The sequence below is a fragment of the Leptinotarsa decemlineata genome, unplaced genomic scaffold (genome assembly GCF_025532065.1).
Source record: "Leptinotarsa decemlineata unplaced genomic scaffold, Ldec_3_MD MMD2_P_RNA_scaffold_2, whole genome shotgun sequence".
NCBI classification, from domain to species: domain Eukaryota; kingdom Metazoa; phylum Arthropoda; class Insecta; order Coleoptera; family Chrysomelidae; genus Leptinotarsa; species Leptinotarsa decemlineata.
This window is the reverse complement of record NW_027412529.1, coordinates 6451465-6470850: the sequence shown is the minus strand read 5'-3', so window position 1 is coordinate 6470850 and position 19386 is coordinate 6451465. Positions and strand designations below refer to the sequence as shown.

Below are 19386 nucleotides of genomic sequence, written 5' to 3'. Positions count from 1 at the left end.
GCACAAACCACAACACCGTGCTTTGAGGCACACTACATGCTATTTCACATTCTCATTTTCTCCAACTTGAATTCGTACTTTTTCAATATCTAAATGACTTATAGAAACCGCATATGTCCCACCCATATCCAATATTTTGAAAGGTTTCCAGTGGAATATATATAAAGATTGCGGTTGCTATATTTCTTGATATTGAAGGAGCATTTGACAATGCACTACCTAAATCTGTAGGATCGTCTCTGGCTGGGAAAGGTATAGAATCGACCATAACTGGCTGGATCTATGCCATGCTGGTAAACAGTACTGCAACTACGACTCTTCAAGGCCAGACCATTGTGTTCAGGGTCAACAGGGGTTGCCTTCAAGGTTGGGTACTATCTCCCCTTCTGTGGTCGCTCCTGATGATACCCTCGATAGAAGAAAAGTGGATCTGCAAGCTTATGCAGATGACCTTGTCATCTTGGTCCACATCGAGAAGGGTACCTTGTAATATACTACAAAGCACGTTAGACGTTGTTCACAGTTGGTACCTGAGGGAGCAGATGTCTGTCAACCCCAGAAAAATTGTGATAATCTCCTTCACCAGAAGGAAAAAATTGGGCGATATAACGCCACTTTTCCCCAATGGTGAGGTCATTCCATTTGGAACGGAGGTGAAATATCTTGGTATTGTCCTTGATGAAAGAATCACCTGGAACGCTCACTTGGAAACAGTTTTACACAAAGCCAGACTCTCCCTATGGACATGTAGAAGGATTTGTGGTAGAACTTGGGGTTGAGGTCCCAAAGAAATACATTAGATTTATGTGATGATTGTCAGACCAATGATCACTTATAGTTCGATTGCCTGGTGGCCGAAGGCTTTACAGAAAACGGCCCAGGCGAAACTCTTTGGCTTACAGAAACAGGTTCGGCTGGCCATCAGTGGTGCCATCAGTATCACACCGTCAGCGACCATGGAGATGCTTCTGGATCTACCACCTCTCCAAATTTGCCAGAAACTGTTGGTTGACACTGGAAATCACAGCATTCTGGAAATGACCTCTGACTTTATGCCTCCAACTGTCAACTACGAACTACCTCATAAAATACCTACTGTTCCCAAATAGGGAGGACTGGTTCCTCTGGAAGAAGGAAATATTAAGAGCAGATAGTTGTTGGTTCACAGATGGATCAAAAACACCTTCCAGTTATGGTGCAGGTGTTTTTAGTCGCAGACTCAGAGGACAGAGATATCTACCTGCCTAGAAACCTATGCGACTATATTCGAAGCGGAAATTTATGCTATTGAATTGTATGTGGAGAGATTGTAACAATCCAATCTCATACACGAGTTATTAAAATTTTTTTCGGACAGTCATGCGGCGTTGGAAGCTCTTTGCTTCTATCGAGCAACGTCTAAATTGATAGCAAATTACCAAAAACGACTCTCCTCGATAGGAAGACTTAACAGATTGTTTCTGGTCTTGATTCCTGACCATACTGGGTTGAAACGTAATGAGGCTGCTGACTATCTTGCAAAGAAGGGTATTGCAAGCAACTTCACCGGACCAGAACCTGTCATTGGCATTGCTTTGGGCTATGCCAAACAAACATTGAACACCCATATGGCAAGAAGATTTATGGACTTCTAGCTCACTCCAAGGCGTTCATACACCTTTCGGAGCTTGAAACCAAACAGTTGTTGGACTACAGTAGGGATGAACTACGATGTCTAATAGGCCTCCTTACAGCTCACTATCATTTGAATCATCTGTATATGACTCGAACTGTTGGAAGATGCTTGGAAAATGATCAAACAGCAGAGCACATACTTTGTGCATGCCCCGCTGCGGACCAAATCAGGTTTTTAGAGTTTGGTAGAACCACACTTGTACTAGTATCGTCTGACCTGAAAGATCACTCACCATATAAACTGATCGGCCTCGTTAAGAAGCTGGGTTTATTTGGTCGAGCCACAATGAACTTTTGCGGGTTGCGAATAGGCCTATTCACTTTAGAACTAACCTAACCTTTCGATACAGATACAGATAACTTCATATTTCATTAAATTCTGGTAACAAGTATTTGGAGGCACTTTCAATTCAGTGGTGTAGTTGATGTTCTAGTACAGGGGTCTCCAAACTTTGAGGCCTTCGGGCCATAACGATTTTTTCAGTTTGTTCCAAGGGCCAATTTCTGCCCTTAACTATATTTCTAGACTAGAATAGTCGCAAAGTGCGTGACCTAAACAAACTTACGCTTTTTTGCATTTCAATTATTATTGTGTATTGTGACACTTAACGACATCTAGTGGCGAGTAGTGGTTCTATGTACTATCTTTTTCAGCTACCCGCTAGGTAGCATTAGGCGTAATTAAATATTTGGAATTACCGCGTTGGTTCGAGAAAGTTCTGGTTCTAGCTAGTGTATTCCGATCACCTCGAGATAGCAGTAAACAGGCTAGCGGCGCAACTGCCAGTTAGTCTGCGTAGGAAAGGCGAAGGAAGCGAAACTGTCTATTGTGAAATAAACGACACTATGGATCGAAACATCTTCAAAGTTACTCCAAGTATACAGGAAGTTTGCGGAAGGAAAAATTTGAAGCTTTGAAACGCGGACTCAAATCGCAGCAATCTTTGTTTACCAAAGCGAATACTGAACAAGAGTCTGCAACTCGCGCCAGCTTTCGTGTGGCTCTTGAAATCGGAAAACGTACCAAACCATTCACCGATGGAGAAATTATAAAAGAATACTTGATTGCAGTAGCCGAAGAAATATGCCCCGAAAAGGTGAATTTATTTAAAAGTGTCAGTTTGTCAGCAAACACCGTGGCTCGGAGGGTGCAAGACATCGCAGAAAATATATCATCTCAACTATCTGACAAAAATGGACACAATGAGTGGTTTTCTCTAGCATTGGATGAGTCAACGGATTTGTCAGATACTGCGCAGGTGTTGATTTTTATTCGCGGAGTAGATAAAAGCTATGAAGTGTATGAAAAACTTTTTGATATTGATAGTATTCACGACACGACAACTGGGGCAGATATTTTTAAGGGAGTTGGAAATGCCAGTAATAAAAAGAACCTTCGATGGAGAAATTTGAAATCTATAACAACTGATGGAGGCAAAAATATGTATGGTAAAAATAAAAGAGTGGTTGCACTTGTGTCAAAGGCTGTAGAAAATGATGGTGGTTCAAAACCGTTAGTCTTACATTGTATCGTTCATCAACAGTCCTTGTGCGGAAAATGTTTGGATATGTCTGAAGTTCTAAAACCAGTCATATCAGTTGTTAACTTAATCAGATCCACTGGGCTGAATCACCGACAATTCTGCGAGTTTATTCAACAGATTGGAGAAAATGATTTACCATATCATACTGCGGTACGCTGGCTTAGTTGCGGAAAAGTCTTTAAGCGCTTTTTTGAACTTCGAGCAGAGATCGAAATTTTTTTAAATGAGAAGCAGCGCCCTTTTTGCCGATTTAGAAAATAGTGAATGGATGTGGAAGTTAGCCTTCTATGTCGATTAGACAAATCATATGAACGAACTGAATTTGAGATTGCAAGGAGAAAATCAGCTTCTCCCTAATTTATACACCAATATCAAATGCTTCAGGGAGAAAATAATACTATTTCAATCGCAATTATTCAGCCACACTACAAAGACTGAATCTTCCTCGTTTTTCAGATTTTGATGTCATTGCGAATTAAATGAAGCTTTTTCAAAATCCTTTTGATTCTGACATTGAAACCCTGGTTCCGGAAGTCCAAAAGGAAATTATTGATTTACGGTGCAGTGATATCTGCTTCGAGTGATGACTGGCCAAGACGATTGTAGATACTAACAATAGAAACGTCGTGAACTAACGTGACTTGGAATCTCTTCACTTTTTATTTTTATTTTCTTTTTTCATTCCTTTATTTCTATTCATTCAATTGTTCTATTTTTACTTGTATTTTATTTCACTATTATTTCATTTCAGGTTTATTTTGGTTGATATAATTGTTATTTTCAGCTATTCATTTTCTATTCTTCTGTTTTAGTTGTTTCAGGGATTTCAAATCATTTTATATAGTAGACAATGGAAGTCCGAACTAGTGGAATTCATCATGAAACATTGTCAATCACCTTCAAACATAAGTTTTCTTTGTCATCATTTCTGTCGTTAAGTTTTACCTTACAAGTAAATAAAACCGAGTAATTATCATTCTGTGGTTTCTTCTTCAACTTATCACAGCAATAGTAACAACAATTAGGTAATCATTGGCTGTCGCGGGCCAGATTAATGACAGTAAATAACTGGCGGGCCGGATTTGGCCCGCGGGCCGTAGTTTGGAGACCCCTGTTCTAGTATAAAAATCGACTAGGAAAATTCTTCATTTTCTGCTGAGAATTGCAGGTTGGGAGTTGATACCAATGATTGGTTCTCCCATAATGATGAACAATGTGAAAATATTACAGAAAATTCAACACAGATTATGAAGAAACAACATATTGAAAAAATTGAATAGGATTCAAACATCATCACTGGGTTATTTGTTCACACTAGAAAACATTACGTGATGAACGTTTCTTTTCTCACCTTATCTTTTCTCCTCTGCAGATAGATCTTTGAATTCACTATGTCCGGACTCCTCCAACCATATTATATACGTTCCTGACTCAAATGATTGCAGCAGATATTATAAGTGTATAAGAGGGCAAGAAACTCTTTTGGAATGCCCTGCAGGACTTCATTGGAGCAGAAAAATTCAAAACTGTGATTTTCCCCAATACGCAGACTGCAGTAAGTAATTTTTGAAATCATTAATTGTGACGATTCTTGAAATGAATATCCATTAAACCTTTCATCGGTCATAATTTTTATTCAATAAAAAAAACACCCTATCGTGAGATTTTTGTTAAACAGTTTTTACAAAAACGAAATACGTGTTTCTCTATACAGGTGTGTCTTTACTAACTGAAATCTACATCTTCGATGCTTCATAAATATTTTCACAATTTGAAGTACCTAAATTTTGAGTACCTTCTTTACCGAGTCAATTAATGTCAAATGAGAATAAATCTATGAACATCAACATTTACCTCATTTGGATAAATTTGTGGTGAATGAAATTACCTGTGCTTATGTTTCAGTTGATTTGCATTTGAAAAAATAATCAGTAACGGGGAGTTATCCTATTTCATTTGGTTATTCAATAAATGTCCCGAATTCCTAAATCTATTTGATTCTAAGCATTCTGAAAGATTATGATTCAATATTTCCTCTTCATTGGACACCCTGTATATTGGTAAAAATTAGCGATGTAGTTAGTGATGAAAAAAGAATAATTTGCGGTGTCCCACAGGGCACCGTACTTGGACCGATACTTTTTAATATTTATATAAATCAGCTCCTTAGCCTAAATACTGTTGGTTCTATAATATCGTTCGCTGATGATACAATCATCATATATGAGGACAAAAACTGGTTGAATGTGAAAGATGCGGCAGAAAGAGACCTGAAACAGATAATAGACTGGTTTGAAGAGAACTTTCTTACAGTAAATCTCAGTAAAACAAATGTAATTTGTTTTACATCATATGAGAAGTACTTACTTCCATATGAGTCAATAAAATTAATGACCAAGATGTCAAACTAGTACTGTCAGTAAAGTATCTAGGTATTTTTATAGATTATGTATTGAGATGGGATATACACATCGGAAATTTGAAAAATAAACTCCAGTGACTAATGTTCAAATTTAATAAATTACGAAAAATACTTTCTGTTACACAGCTCAGGATTCTCTAGTATGCCCTAGTGGAATCTTTGCTGCAATATGGAATACTTGGTTGGGGTGGAGCAAACAAAACAATTGTCAAAACCCTTGAAAATGTACAAAAACGAACCTTGAAAATGATATGTCACAAATCATTTCGATTTTCTTCTGATTCATTATATCGAGTAACAAATTCTTGACATCAGACAGTTGTTTTCCAAACCGGCAATGTTTTTTATCCTTCAGCGTAAACAGTATACACGTAAATTAAGCCATCCATTCAATACAAGGGCCTTAATATCAGCCGATCTTGGGATACCCAGGGCAAATAAAGCAGTAGGTCAGAAATGTTTTATATATTTAGGACCAAAATTGTACAACATAATGATAAATTCTCTTAAAGGGATCCATAACAGATACAGTTTGAAGAGGGAACTCAAAAAATGGATACTTTCAGGAAATAGACATATTTTCCATGAACTGATTGATACTCTTAAATGATTCATCTCATTTTTCACAATGACATTTTTTTCCCTTTGCAATAGATAGTCAATGTTCGATGTCTATGTTTTTGCAAGTAGATTGGAAATTAAGGAACCATTACTATAGTTATTCGTTTTTCTTTTCTTTGTGTGTGTTTGTTATCATTAGGAATATTTCTACTTTTTGAATATTCGAAAAATTATACTGGAATATGAGCAGTGTGTATATTTTTAGGTAGTATTCATTATTCATTGTTGCGTGTATGTTATAACCTTGGTTGTTTAAAAAAAATCAAAGAGAATAAAATAAAACAAGGCTACACAGTTGCAAACGGTTACTCAGTTTTTACGAGGGAGCTATGGGTCGTGAGTGGGACGAAAAATACAAAATTAACCTCTTTGGGCGCCAATCAGTTTAGTTATCAAAAGAGAATATATATATATAATTATGTAACTGATAAATATAACTATAAGGATCAATGATGTCGTGGAAAAAAAAATATATATAAAAAGATATGCAACAGATTTCTGAACACACACTAAACATTTATTATGACAAACATTGTAGAAATACACATATCATAAATTATGTTCAATCAAAAAAAAATATATTTCTGGATATTTCTTCCTGTAGCAATATGCAATCGTATACGTATACCTTTGCCTTACACCTTGGAAATAGTAATAAAATCCTGATATTTCCTAATCTGAATTTCGGTAAAACAGAAACTGAATAGAATTTTTTTTTCTTGCGAAATATTCGTTGGAGCGCAAATAAAAAAATATATATATAGCTTATCTGGAATTTCTTTCGAGGGCCGCCGGTTACATAGACTTCGTCCAATTTCCCAAGGATGATTACTGATGAATTTCACAAAAGAGTGATCAGAAACTACCATAGGTGACAGTTGAAATTGAAAGGATCCAAAATGCCGGTCGGTACTATTCTTCTACTTTTGTACATCGAATGATGATTTCAGGTAGAAATCAATATAATAAATAAAATTGAGGAGAAGGAAAAAGAGGCCTGAAAATGAAACAGGGCTTATTTGGGCACTTGGAACTTCAGTTTTTATTATCTTACCGTTGGTGGAATGTGGCCTCAAAGTGGAAAGAGTCCAAAAAAATATTTGCTGAGATTTTTCACTGAACAAGGCTCGTAATCTGTGATGTTTTATAGATCCATGAACTCATGATACCACCACAAAAACTTAGCTATGGGTCGTGAGTGGGACGAAAAATACAAAATTAACCTCTTTGGGCGCCAATCAGTTTAGTTATCAAAAGAGAATATATATATATATATATATATATATATATATATAATTATGTAACTGATAAATATAACTATAAGGATCAATGATGTCGTGGAAAAAAAATATATATAAAAAGATATGCAACAGATTTCTGAACACACACTAAACATTTATTATGACAAACATTGTAGAAATACACATATCATAAATTATGTTCAATCAAAAAAAAAATATATTTCTGGATATTTCTTCCTGTAGCAATATGCAATCGTATACGTATACCTTTGCCTTACACCTTGGAAATAGTAATAAAATCCTGATATTTTCTAATCTGAATTTCGGTAAAACAGAAACTGAATAGAATTTTTTTTTCTTGCGAAATATTCGTTGGAGCGCAAATAAAAAATATATATATAGCTTATCTGGAATTTCTTTCGAGGGCCGCCGGTTACATAGACTTCGTCCAATTTCCCAAGGATGATTACTGATGAATTTCACAAAAGAGTGATCAGAAACTACCATAGGTGACAGTTGAAATTGAAAGGATCCAAAATGTCGGTCGGTACTATTCTTCTACTTTTGTACATCGAATGATGATTTCAGGTAGAAATCAATATAATAAATAAAATTGAGGAGAAGGAAAAAGAGGCCTGAAAATGAAACAGGGCTTATTTGGGCACTTGGAACTTCAGTTTTTATTATCTTACCGTTGGTGGAATGTGGCCTCAAAGTGGAAAGGGTCCAAAAAAATATTTGCTGAGATTTTTCACTGAACAAGGCTCGTAATCTGTGATGTTTTATAGATCCATGAACTCATGATACCACCACAAAAACTTATTTTCCTTGTGTGATCTCGACAATGCTTCTCATTTGAACTCTTCAGTTTCTTGGCTAGGAATGGCAATTTTAAAAGGAACATGAAATACCGTCACGCTACGGAAATATTCACTGAGGGCAGCACCCACGGAGAGACAAAGTTTAGGATACGATAAGACAATCAGAGATGTTCAAAATGTTAAATGATGTCTGCTATATTATTTTTCATATTCATTAAAACTGATGTTTTTAGAGTGTACATACTGACAGTATGAGCCATAGCTGATATTGGAAAATCACCAGAAATTAATTTAATCGCGAAATAAGAAACATACCATCAAATGGACTTTATTGGTTCTCCGAACATTTTGATGTTTCCTGGATGTGAAAATGAATACTCTGAATATTGGTTTGTTCGTTTTTTTTTTTATTTTTCTATACAGTGTGTTCTCTCTTGAAATAGTATTAGGTAAAAGGTATCGATTATTCTGTGTTGTAGCATTTCAAATGCTACAATGTATGATTAAGTATACCCATTTATAGGGTCTTCAAGAGCCTATATGGGAAAACATATTTCTAAAATATTTGTTTACAATGTGATACTTTCAATATTTTATAATCATGTAAACATTTTTCTCTTGTATATAAATATTATTATTATTATTAGTAACCATTGGAACAGCTTTCAGTATTCTCTACAACTTTTTCCCGAAACATTTTTTTGTATCTCCAATAGGAAAGCAGCTATCATCCAACCCGTTTATCCTTGATACACCCTGTATTTTCATACTTGAAGGTTTTTTTATTTCGTATGTGACACGATAGATCAAATGAATATATTATTGAATAAAGACGGCGGATAATTCAACCCGTGGGACAGCGAAGAGCAGGAAAATATTTTCAAACTTCTACCTTGAATATTTTGTTAAAGAGTGTTTTGTTAAACAGTCGTTTTTACCTAAACTCAGTTGACAAGAACACAGTCAAATGCTTCATAAAAGCCCAAGTATATTATATTCGTAAGAGTTTTTAAGTCTTGTGATTCAGGTCAGTCAATAAGCAGAGATTAAATGTGATTTTTTTGACAAATCCGTTTTCTTTCGAAGGAACTATTTTGTGCTGGCTAACACAGTTCAAAATTCCTTCAGAGATGAAGTCTTCTTTTATTCTAAAAGAAATTGAGAGGAGAGTTATGAGTTTTTGATTGAATGCGTTTAAATTTTTCTTTCTTCAATATCGTGGTTATTGAGGATATACCTCCCGACTCGTGGTAAATAAATTGCAATCAACCATCGAAAGAAAACACATTGAGTTGTTCGAATACTCCAATAAATGTTTTTTTCCTTTACCTTTCCTATAATGTTTTTTATTTCTATAGGTACATCTCCAGGTTCTTTGTGTCCATACAACTCTACCCATATAAATTATTATCCTGATACGACCAATTGCAGCAGGTACTATAAATGCAAAAACGGCCAACAACAGCTTCTGGATTGTCCGGTAGGACTACATTGGAGCAAAATAGTTGGGAATTGTGATTTTCCGGAGTACGCAAACTGCGGTAAGTATTCTTGAAATGTATTTTTGGAATATCCATGATAACAATCAATCAATTGTACCCTGAACTATTTTACAATGCAAATAATTACCGATTGTCAATTCTGGGTGAACATTTCGACATAGACAACAAGAAACACCAAGTGCAGAAAGGGCGAACATTTTAGTTCAACCCGTAAAGTTACCGAATTCGAAATACTTCTGACAAGAAGAAATGTTCTATAATAATCTAAAAGGAACTAAAAATTCATACAGATACTAATCTCACCGTTTCGGAGGCTAAAATCTGCCTCCGTATTCAGTATTCAAAAAAAAATCGCTGATTCTCTGTGTCGGAACATCCTCGACTGATATCGAGAGAATTTTTTTCAATCATTTCAGATTGTTGGGAGTGAATATACCGAAAAAAGATAGATGAATACTCTGATTTCCTCCACAAAAAATTACTTTTGGGGCACATGCTCGTGGCACATGATTCTCGGACCCAATGATCACTCACCCCACGGTTTAGGGAATGGCCGCTAGTTGATAATGTTGGTGTGTCCTCCTGAATGTATCGGGGCTCCAGAGGAAAGCTTAAAAAATAAAATAAATAGTACTAACTTTTCACATATGGGCATAGTTGAAGACTGGCTATAAATCGAATCATCTAAATGAACAATTCGTTCAGGCCAGTCTTAGCTCCCTACACTGTAGGTTAATGGACTGACACTTATCAGAAAACAAGTACTCACTCCCCTGGCTGATACCACGAAGGGTGTTGGGTTATATCCGACAGGTGTCAATGCAGGATTCTTCACTGAAGTATTACTATACAAGTAATACACATATGATGCACTGTTTGGAACCTTTGGTGTAGTAATGAATATTACTGGAGTTTTTTCCCAACACCAAATCGTTATTTTTAACACCTCGACACGTGTTTGATCACCAAGTGATCATCTTCAAAGAGGAAGATTAAAACTAGAAACTAATGCGAGCTAACCCTATTCATGCTATAAAGGTAACCCATACAGGTAAACCATCCAGGTGTACCAGCCATACAGGTATACTAACCTAAATTAATTTTACGATTTTGCCTTATCTATCATTTTACAATATATGTTTATATATAACAATTTTCAGCTATATAAAAATTAATTTCACAATATTGCCTATCCAAATTTATTTTTACAATGTGTCCTTATGTAGTAATCAGTAAACCCAACAACATTATTTTATTTTATTTTAACAAGCTATATAGTATGCTCTTTGGTATAGGTCCGTCATCGATATTCATAATATTATTGTGTTTACTTATTTCTACACTCTCATAGGCATCTAGTTGCCTGTTGTTGTTAACTTGTCTAACTAATCTTAATGAACTGAAATCTATGGAATGATTTTGTTGCAAAATATGATGGGCGACTGCTGATTTTTCAGGTTTTCCATATTTAATAGATCTTTTTGTTTGTCCATAATATTTTGCATCGCAGTCCTTACATTCAATTTCGTAAATTCTAGACTTTTCCGAATTCTTGTCTTTATCTTTTGGACTTCCCAAAAGGCTCTGTAGTGTATGACTTGTTTTAAAAACCACCTTCATACCTAGTTCCTCAAAAATCTTTCCAAAGTTCCTCGTATATTGGTGGTATGGAACTGAGATGTATTTATCTTGATTTTTGTCCTTTCTGAAAGTCGAGATTTCGTTCATTCTCAATCTAAACTTCTTCTTCCTTATTATGTCATCTTCAATACCCCTCGAGAAACCGTTAGTGGCTGCTATTTCCTGTATTGTACGTCTTTCTTTTGTGAACCTATCATATGTTAGAGGGAAAGTCAAAAGACGATGCACTAAAAAATTCAACCCAGCACGTTTTTGCTGTCCACTGTGATGTGAACTGTCAGGAATATACCTGTACGTGCTTGTTTCTTTTCTATATATCGTATTCTAACCCTCCATATTGGTTCCTCATTACCAAAACGTCAAGAAATGGTAGTTGTCCCTTATTTTCTAACTCATACGTGAATTTTATTGATGGACATCTATTATTTAAAATGGAAACAAAGTCGTCAATATTCGATTTTTTGGTATCGAATATCGCGTAAATATTATCCACATACCTTAGCCAAATCCTAGGAAAATACTTCGACTTTTCTTTGCTTTCCATTTCGAATCTGCTCATGAACAGGTCTGCCAGGTAGGGGGACAAGGGGTTTCCCAAGGCCGTTCCTTCCTGTTGTTCATAAAAGCAACCCTCTACCTGGAACCGATTTTGTTTCATACACGAATTAGTAAGAGAAACGAATTCATCGATTTCGTTAGTATTGAAATTATTTTTCTCTAGAAATTCCCTGAGGTATTGCAAGGTCTGTGAAATTGGGACGCTAGGAAATGAGGAACTAACATCAAAAGAAACCAAAATCTCACCTTCTTGCAGAAGCACGTTTTTTGTATGTTTTATGATGTATGCGATGGGGCGCATTGATTTTCCCGGTTTGTGGATTTTTGGGAGGCAATATACATAGTTTCGACACCGTTGGGTTGGAAACTTGTAACTTCCGTTCCAGTTGAGGGGTAATTATGTTGTCGCATTTCTTGAGGACGTCTTTTTCTTCTGCAATCATCTTTGTTAACGGGTTCCTGGACAATTTCGCATACGGTCCGTTAGTAATAAGAGTATTGACCCTTTCGTAGTAGTCCGATTTATCCAGAATTACTACTTTGTTACCTTTGTCGGCTTTCAAATAAAAAACGTCCTTTTCTCTCAATCGTTTGATAAGTTCCTTTTGGTTTTTATTGTTGTTTCTTGTGTATTGTAATACCCATTAAGAACAAAAATTGTATATAATGTATAATAAATTATATTGAAGAATCCAAAATTTCAATTATAATAGTGATAGTTTTTGTAAGGCACTGCTTAATGAATAATACCTGAAAGTTCAAACATTCAATTCATTACAGATGAAATATATAATGGTATACGTCATGAGTAAATGCAAATGTACGATACATAAATAATTACACGATAAATAAAAAATGTGATTTTTTTTTCGATCTGTATTTCACCTCCATCTTGTTTCAACTTGATATATTTGAAATGTGAAATTTTACATATATTGCATTTGAAAAGCATTTATGGAATCATACGTTCGGAACAAGCAGCACGATATATCTGTGAAAACTATGGTATAAAATAAACAAAAATCACATTATCTTAATGAATATTGTGAATGATTTGAAACAAGCACTGTTTCTAACCACTCGACGCTTTCATCAATTGAATTGGCATCTTCAGGCGTCGAAATAGTCTACTTCATCTTCTGAAGATACCATGCAGGATGAAACGCGCATTGAGAAGAAAATTGAAGTTCTGAATATTGGGTACGCAGTAATTGTTTTGGATTTATTCTAATCCATAGGTTCCAGAACTACCTCTCAATATTATAGTAACAAACACGCAAGCAGTAGCTATTTTATAGTGGAAAAAGAAGTTTTGTGAAAATTTCACAACTGAATGTTTTTCGAAATGTTCATCAAAGATTTCCATTAACCTTTGGCCAATTATACATACTTGTGTCACGTCAATCTGATTTTATTAACTACGTGTATCTCTCCATTTTGAATAGTAGGTAAATACTTCTGTATCATAAACAATTTTGTGTGAATTTTTCACTTCATTGTATTCAATGATTTTTTTCAGTGTTACCGGATCATGAATGTCCAGCAAGTGGATCAAAACAAATCGTATATCCTGCAGACTGCAGCAAATATTATCAATGTGAAAATGGGAATAAGGAACTGAAAGATTGCCCCGAAAGCTTGTTTTTCAACATCAATACTGGATTATGTGATTTCATTGACCGAACGAATTGTCGTAAGTATTCTACGTATGTATATCCATTTAGCAGAACTTCTTTTCAGAAAAAGTCTATCAATTGAAAAAATGTTTCCAACAATTGCAAAAAACAAAAACGTACGATTCGAAATAGAACTCTTTCAAGAGCATGATAATATGTAGGCATGAAGAAAGTTTCTCAAGTCGTCCTGGAATTATTTTTCATTATTTTGAAATAATTGAATTGAAATAAAACCTTTGTATGTATTTCAGATCATTTGAGAAGACATGTCAAATAATCTTTCTAACTGTATATCAAAAATTATCATTTCTTTCCAAAATGGTGGCGTATAAGGTATTTTCTCCAAATCAAATATGACGGAGTTATCACTCCGCCATATGAGACACAGAAAAGGAAGTTTCCTCAGTTTCTAAAGGAAAATTCGTGAATCGAAAACTTTTACATCCCATTTATTTTCAAATTGTCATTTTTTTGTCCACTCATCTCGATATTTTCAAAACCTATTACATTACAGTACACTTTCCACTATAAGCATATTATGTCAAAAATACTATGCGATTAATTTTTCTATGCTAGTGAAGAAGTGAGTGAGAAGTATTTTCACAGATGTAGACAAATGAACGTTACTTTCTATCATTGAGATTTTCAAGATGAGTGGAACAAAAAATGACATTTAAAAAATGAATGAAAAGTACGTGAGTTTGCGAAATATGGTTAATCAAAATAATCAAAGAAAAAACCTATAAACAAAATTGCCCCCTACAAACTCCACCCCCCAGAAAAATAACAAAAAACACACAAGACATACAAATTTTATTAACATAGCTGCTCTTTTTCTAACCTTCCATGTAACATAAATAATTTACTTAAGCTATTGTTCTTATCATTCTGTACCATTTTATCTCATTTCATACTAGTTGTAGCTTCATTAGATGAGTGGACTGTAGTATAACATAGAATTGTAGGATTTGAGGAAGTTCTCAATAGAATTTTGTTCAGGACACAAGAAAAGAGCGAGAGAGATTACGTGGCTGTGGTTCTCACCTGAATTTATATCGGCTCTAGTAGCGGCTTGTAGAGAGACTTCTGGTTCGAGGAGGATGATCGTAGGAACCCGTTGGATCACACAACACTAGCTGGCCAGCAACTTTCTTAATTAATTGAATAGGTTGTCTAATCACCTGAGATGCTTTCTGTAGCGAGTCTATTAGCAGGGGAGCCCACGATGCAAAATGGGGATTTGCTCGAGCGTCATTGAGACATATTAGGTTGCAAAGCTTAGATGATAAGAAGAAAAAAATGTTATATAATATATACCTTTTAATCGGTGGAGGAAGCGGCTATAGATTTTTAAATATGTAAAATATACTGTTGCATGGACATACTCGAGCGCGTCAGATATTGAAAACATCAATGTCCTACGAAATTTTAATAATGTTGGTATGTTAATCTGATCATTTACATGATGTGGGTGGTTGTATATGAGGGTTAAAAGTGGAAAGAAAAAAAATTTAATCGAGCGCGTCAGATTTTATAAGGGGGTGTTAAGTGCAACAAAAAAAGCTCTCATTCAATATTCTGACGATTTGGATCTGACGCAAACTCGCGATCATTATTGTAATGTGCAAAAAAAAAATTGGCTATTTTGAAATACTCAAGCGCGTCAGATTAGGATATATATGGTTCATCTTTAAGTTATAGACGTGCTATCTCATAATTTTTAATGCATTGAACCTAATTAATTGAAAAGCTCAAGAAATAGCATGCAAATGAATAAGTGTATGTTTTTTAAGTAGAATAAGTAGAATTTTTCATAATCAATTGATCAATTAATGAAGAAAAGAGAAATGAAACTTTCTATGTTTTTACCACTTTTATTTGTAACGAACGTTACTGCAGTTTCGTCTTATAAGGACATTTTCGAACTTATATATTGTGTAAGTCAAACTTATATATTGTATAAGTTTGGAAATGGCCTTATCGGACGAAACTGCAGTAACGTTAGTTACAAATGAAAGTGGCAAAAAACATGGAAAGTAAATTTTTTTTCATTATGATTTCTTACCACGTAGTGACGGCTACATCCATCAATTAATTGATTAATTAATCATCATCTTCATCACGAACGAGTCTCTGTGATCAGCTGTGTGATGGCGTCATGGCAACAGAATTCAGAGTGGGGACGGAGTGAGAGAGTAATAGTTAGAGAAAAAGTGAATAGAGAATAGAAGAATAGAAACTCGAAGAGAGAAATAAAGGTATCACACAGCTGCACTCATTAAACTTTATCGACGAGTTTTGTTATTTTGGCTTGCGGAAATCGTCAGATTATATATTTTTCGTTATCCTTGAATCATTTCCTTCAAAGTAAAAAAAAAGCTACGCTCGAAAATGTCGAAATGACGTTATTTTTTTACAACTTTGCTGCCCTTCTCTTTCTTTACGTCACTCTCAAATTGTCAGATTACTGGAATATACACTTTTTAGCAGGTAATTCCCTCACCCTACCTCAATCTGACGCGCTCGAGAATTTCTGATGATCAATTTTTTTTTACTAATCTGATCCTTTATTCCTCACAGGCGGCCTCATATATGGGGCTCAGATTTGGTGGAGGTACTTAACCGGGTACAAGGTATCCCCCTGTATATTAATCTGCCGCGCTTTAGTAAATCCTGAAGTCCCCGCTTGGGCTCCCCTATTAAATATATCGAATCTCTGTTGTTCTGCTGCTGTTTCAGCGACCGACCAAATATATTGATACGAGGAGCGCTCCATATATTTAATCAGAATAAAAACAGCCGAATTTTGGGGTTAATACAAATTTTGCAAATTGGGTGAAAATCATCAGTTGACAGATACACAAAGAGAAAAAAAATTAATATAAAAATTAAATAAGAAAAAGAAAACTGCTGAAGACGGAACACTAGTTAACACTGTTCTTCTAAACATTGATCATTTCATCACATACAAAATGTATTTTGCATTCAACCGACAATAACTATTGTCGCTGAACTACTGTAAATATTAGCTCGATAATTCAAACTCATTTTAATAATTTTCAACATTGATTTTATTTTACTTCTTATGATGAATTTCAACTTACCACATATGTATTAATTTACTATTTACTGATATGGCTATATCACATACAAGGAACACCCCTTCGGCGATGCTCCTTCTGTGATGCCGTTGTTTATTCACTCCTTTTTATATTCAAGAATTAGGTATACCTTTCACCTATATTGAGTAAATGACACCGAATCTCAGATGTGTCATTTACCATTCCAATAAATACTCTATTTTGAGGTAAGTTTTCACCTATGTCATCAGCCTCCTCCATATTACAGTTCTCAGAATGAACCAAATGAATATTCCGCTTACCACAGAAACTGCATTGTTTACCAGTAGCCGGACAGTTTTTACCTCTCATGTGTTGTGAGCCACACCTATAACAGAGACCTTTCATCTGGCTTGGTACTTCAGATCTCTGCTGCCTGAATGACTGACCTGACGAGCCCGCTACCTGGTGTTGATTTGGACATTCACTTGATTGCTGCCTTGTCTGGTGCTGATACGTATTAAATTTTCGCGTTCCTTGAAAAATTCTTGAATGTTTTTGTATACTACACACTGTTCTTTCTCCTGCCATCTCTTTCTCTTGTTTTTTGGACTCCTCAACCGACAAACATATTTGAACTGCCTTTTTCAGTTCCAATTCATCATCTTCTAATAATCGTTGTTTCAACTCAACCGAAATTTGTCCACTTATTAACACTGAACACGTTAAACTTTCTTCTATGTCTCCCAACTCACAGTTTTTTGCCCTATTCTTAAGTTCCGTTACATATTGTTGTACTGTTTCTCCCTCAGATTGCTTCCTATTGATGAATTTGTATCTTTCAAACGTAAGATTCTTTTTCGGTTGAAAATGCTCTTGAAACTTTTTTATCAAAGGTTCAATTTTATCTGTTTCATCATCCGAAAATTGAAAAGTATTCTAAATGTGCAATCCTTCATCACCAATGTATTGCAGTAATTGAGCACACTGCAGATCTTCCTTCTTTCTATCTAACTCTGCTGCCTTTAGATAATTTTTGAACTTTTTTTCCAAAAATTCCACTTCTCCGAAACATTTCCACTTATATCAAGTGGCGCAATACCTCGATAATCAGCCATAACTTATTTTTCACAACTTTCAAAATTCACACAATTTATTATATTTTTTTATCCTGTTCGCAGCGCCATGTAATGATTCTACGATTCCATTTTAACAACTCTTTTCTTTTGAGGAAGTAAACATACCATTCATCGAAAACATATATATATATATATATATATATATATATATATATATATATATATATATATATATATATATATATATATATATATATATATAAAGTGGCAGGTACAATATGAATATACATGGTGCCACACACATACAAATAGGATCTATTTTAATTTATTACAATTATTATTGGGGTGGTCGATTTTTTCTTTTGGTTCAAGTTTAGTTAGCCCGGGAGTAATGGGGGTAAGGCTTCAGTTCATTTCCAGGCTGTTTGCTATCCACTATTTGATTACCAGTGGGTACTCGTAGGGTGTCCTGGATCTGCTCCGTCTGGTCTTCCATTCCACGAGGCGTTCAGGGTATTTTCAGTGTGTTGATGGCTGCGATGTTGTTGCTGCTCATTGTTCTCGTGGCGTATCTGCCATGGAGTTCCTGAAATCTCAAGTTGATCGGAATAATATTTATTGTATTGTATATTCTCGTCTCTCGGTTGTTAGGATGTAGTGGAATTGTGTCAGGGAGAGCGTACAGTGGATTGTTGCTTTATAATCCAGGATCGTTCTTATGAACATTTTGTATGTGTGCAATAACGTCTCAGTGTGAAAGTAACTCCCAAGTAGTTCACCAAATCTTGAAGTTGGAGGTTCATGTTATCGGGATCAAGTTCAGGGATGTGTGGTATTGGGGTGTCTGAAGAGTATGCCACTTATTGCACCATTGCTGGAAGTGTTCGATCATAATTTGGGATTGGATTAGTAGTCTCCGGGTATTAGGGGCGGAGGAGTATAGGATTGTGTCATCAGCGTACTGGAGGATGTTTTGGATGGTGAGGGCATCGTGAACGTACCTATATGAGAAATAGGGAAGAAGCTAGGACTGGGCCCTGGGGTACTCCGTATTTGTAGGTAAGGGGAGAAAATAGGACATGGCCGACTGTAACGCGGATTTGTCGGTTGGCCAGGTGGGAGGCCTTCATCCAGTGTGATATGTGTTTGAGGTACTGGAGGGTAGATTCAGGGAGGTTTTCCAGGACTTGGCAGTTCATCGAGTCAGGACCTGAAGCGATATTTCTATCATGATGGATGGCTTTGAGGATGTCTTCCTCGCTGAATGGGTTTCTCAAAGGACTATTTAAGTCAAGAGGAACTTGTACGGTGTGTCTACCTAGTTGTGTGGGTACTTGTTGGTATATGTAGTTTGAGTGTCGGTTGTCAGAATGTGCGTCAGTAGACAGTTTGTACTCGAGTTTGAGGTCTTCGCAAAATGCTTCTGCTTTTTCAGTTGGTTTGTAAATAATGTTGCCGTCAATCACTAAGTGACTGACAATATTTCCATAAATGACGTCATAGTGCCGCCATACTGAATTGAGAGTGAATGACTTCTACGCCGTCATT

At 35.5% G+C, this 19386-nt stretch overlaps 1 protein-coding gene across 1 annotated transcript in view; it reads left to right on the top strand.

The window, feature by feature from the left end:
• Positions 1–542: 542 nt before the first annotated feature.
• The window catches only part of LOC111512533 (uncharacterized), a 51033-nt gene continuing 32189 nt past the window's right edge, over positions 543–19386 (top strand). The window contains exons 1-4 of the mRNA XM_074186570.1: positions 543–627; positions 4591–4773; positions 9682–9864; positions 13544–13717. Coding sequence (XP_074042671.1) covers positions 543–627; positions 4591–4773; positions 9682–9864; positions 13544–13717 — 625 coding nt within the window. The remainder of the gene's footprint in view (positions 628–4590; positions 4774–9681; positions 9865–13543; positions 13718–19386) is intronic.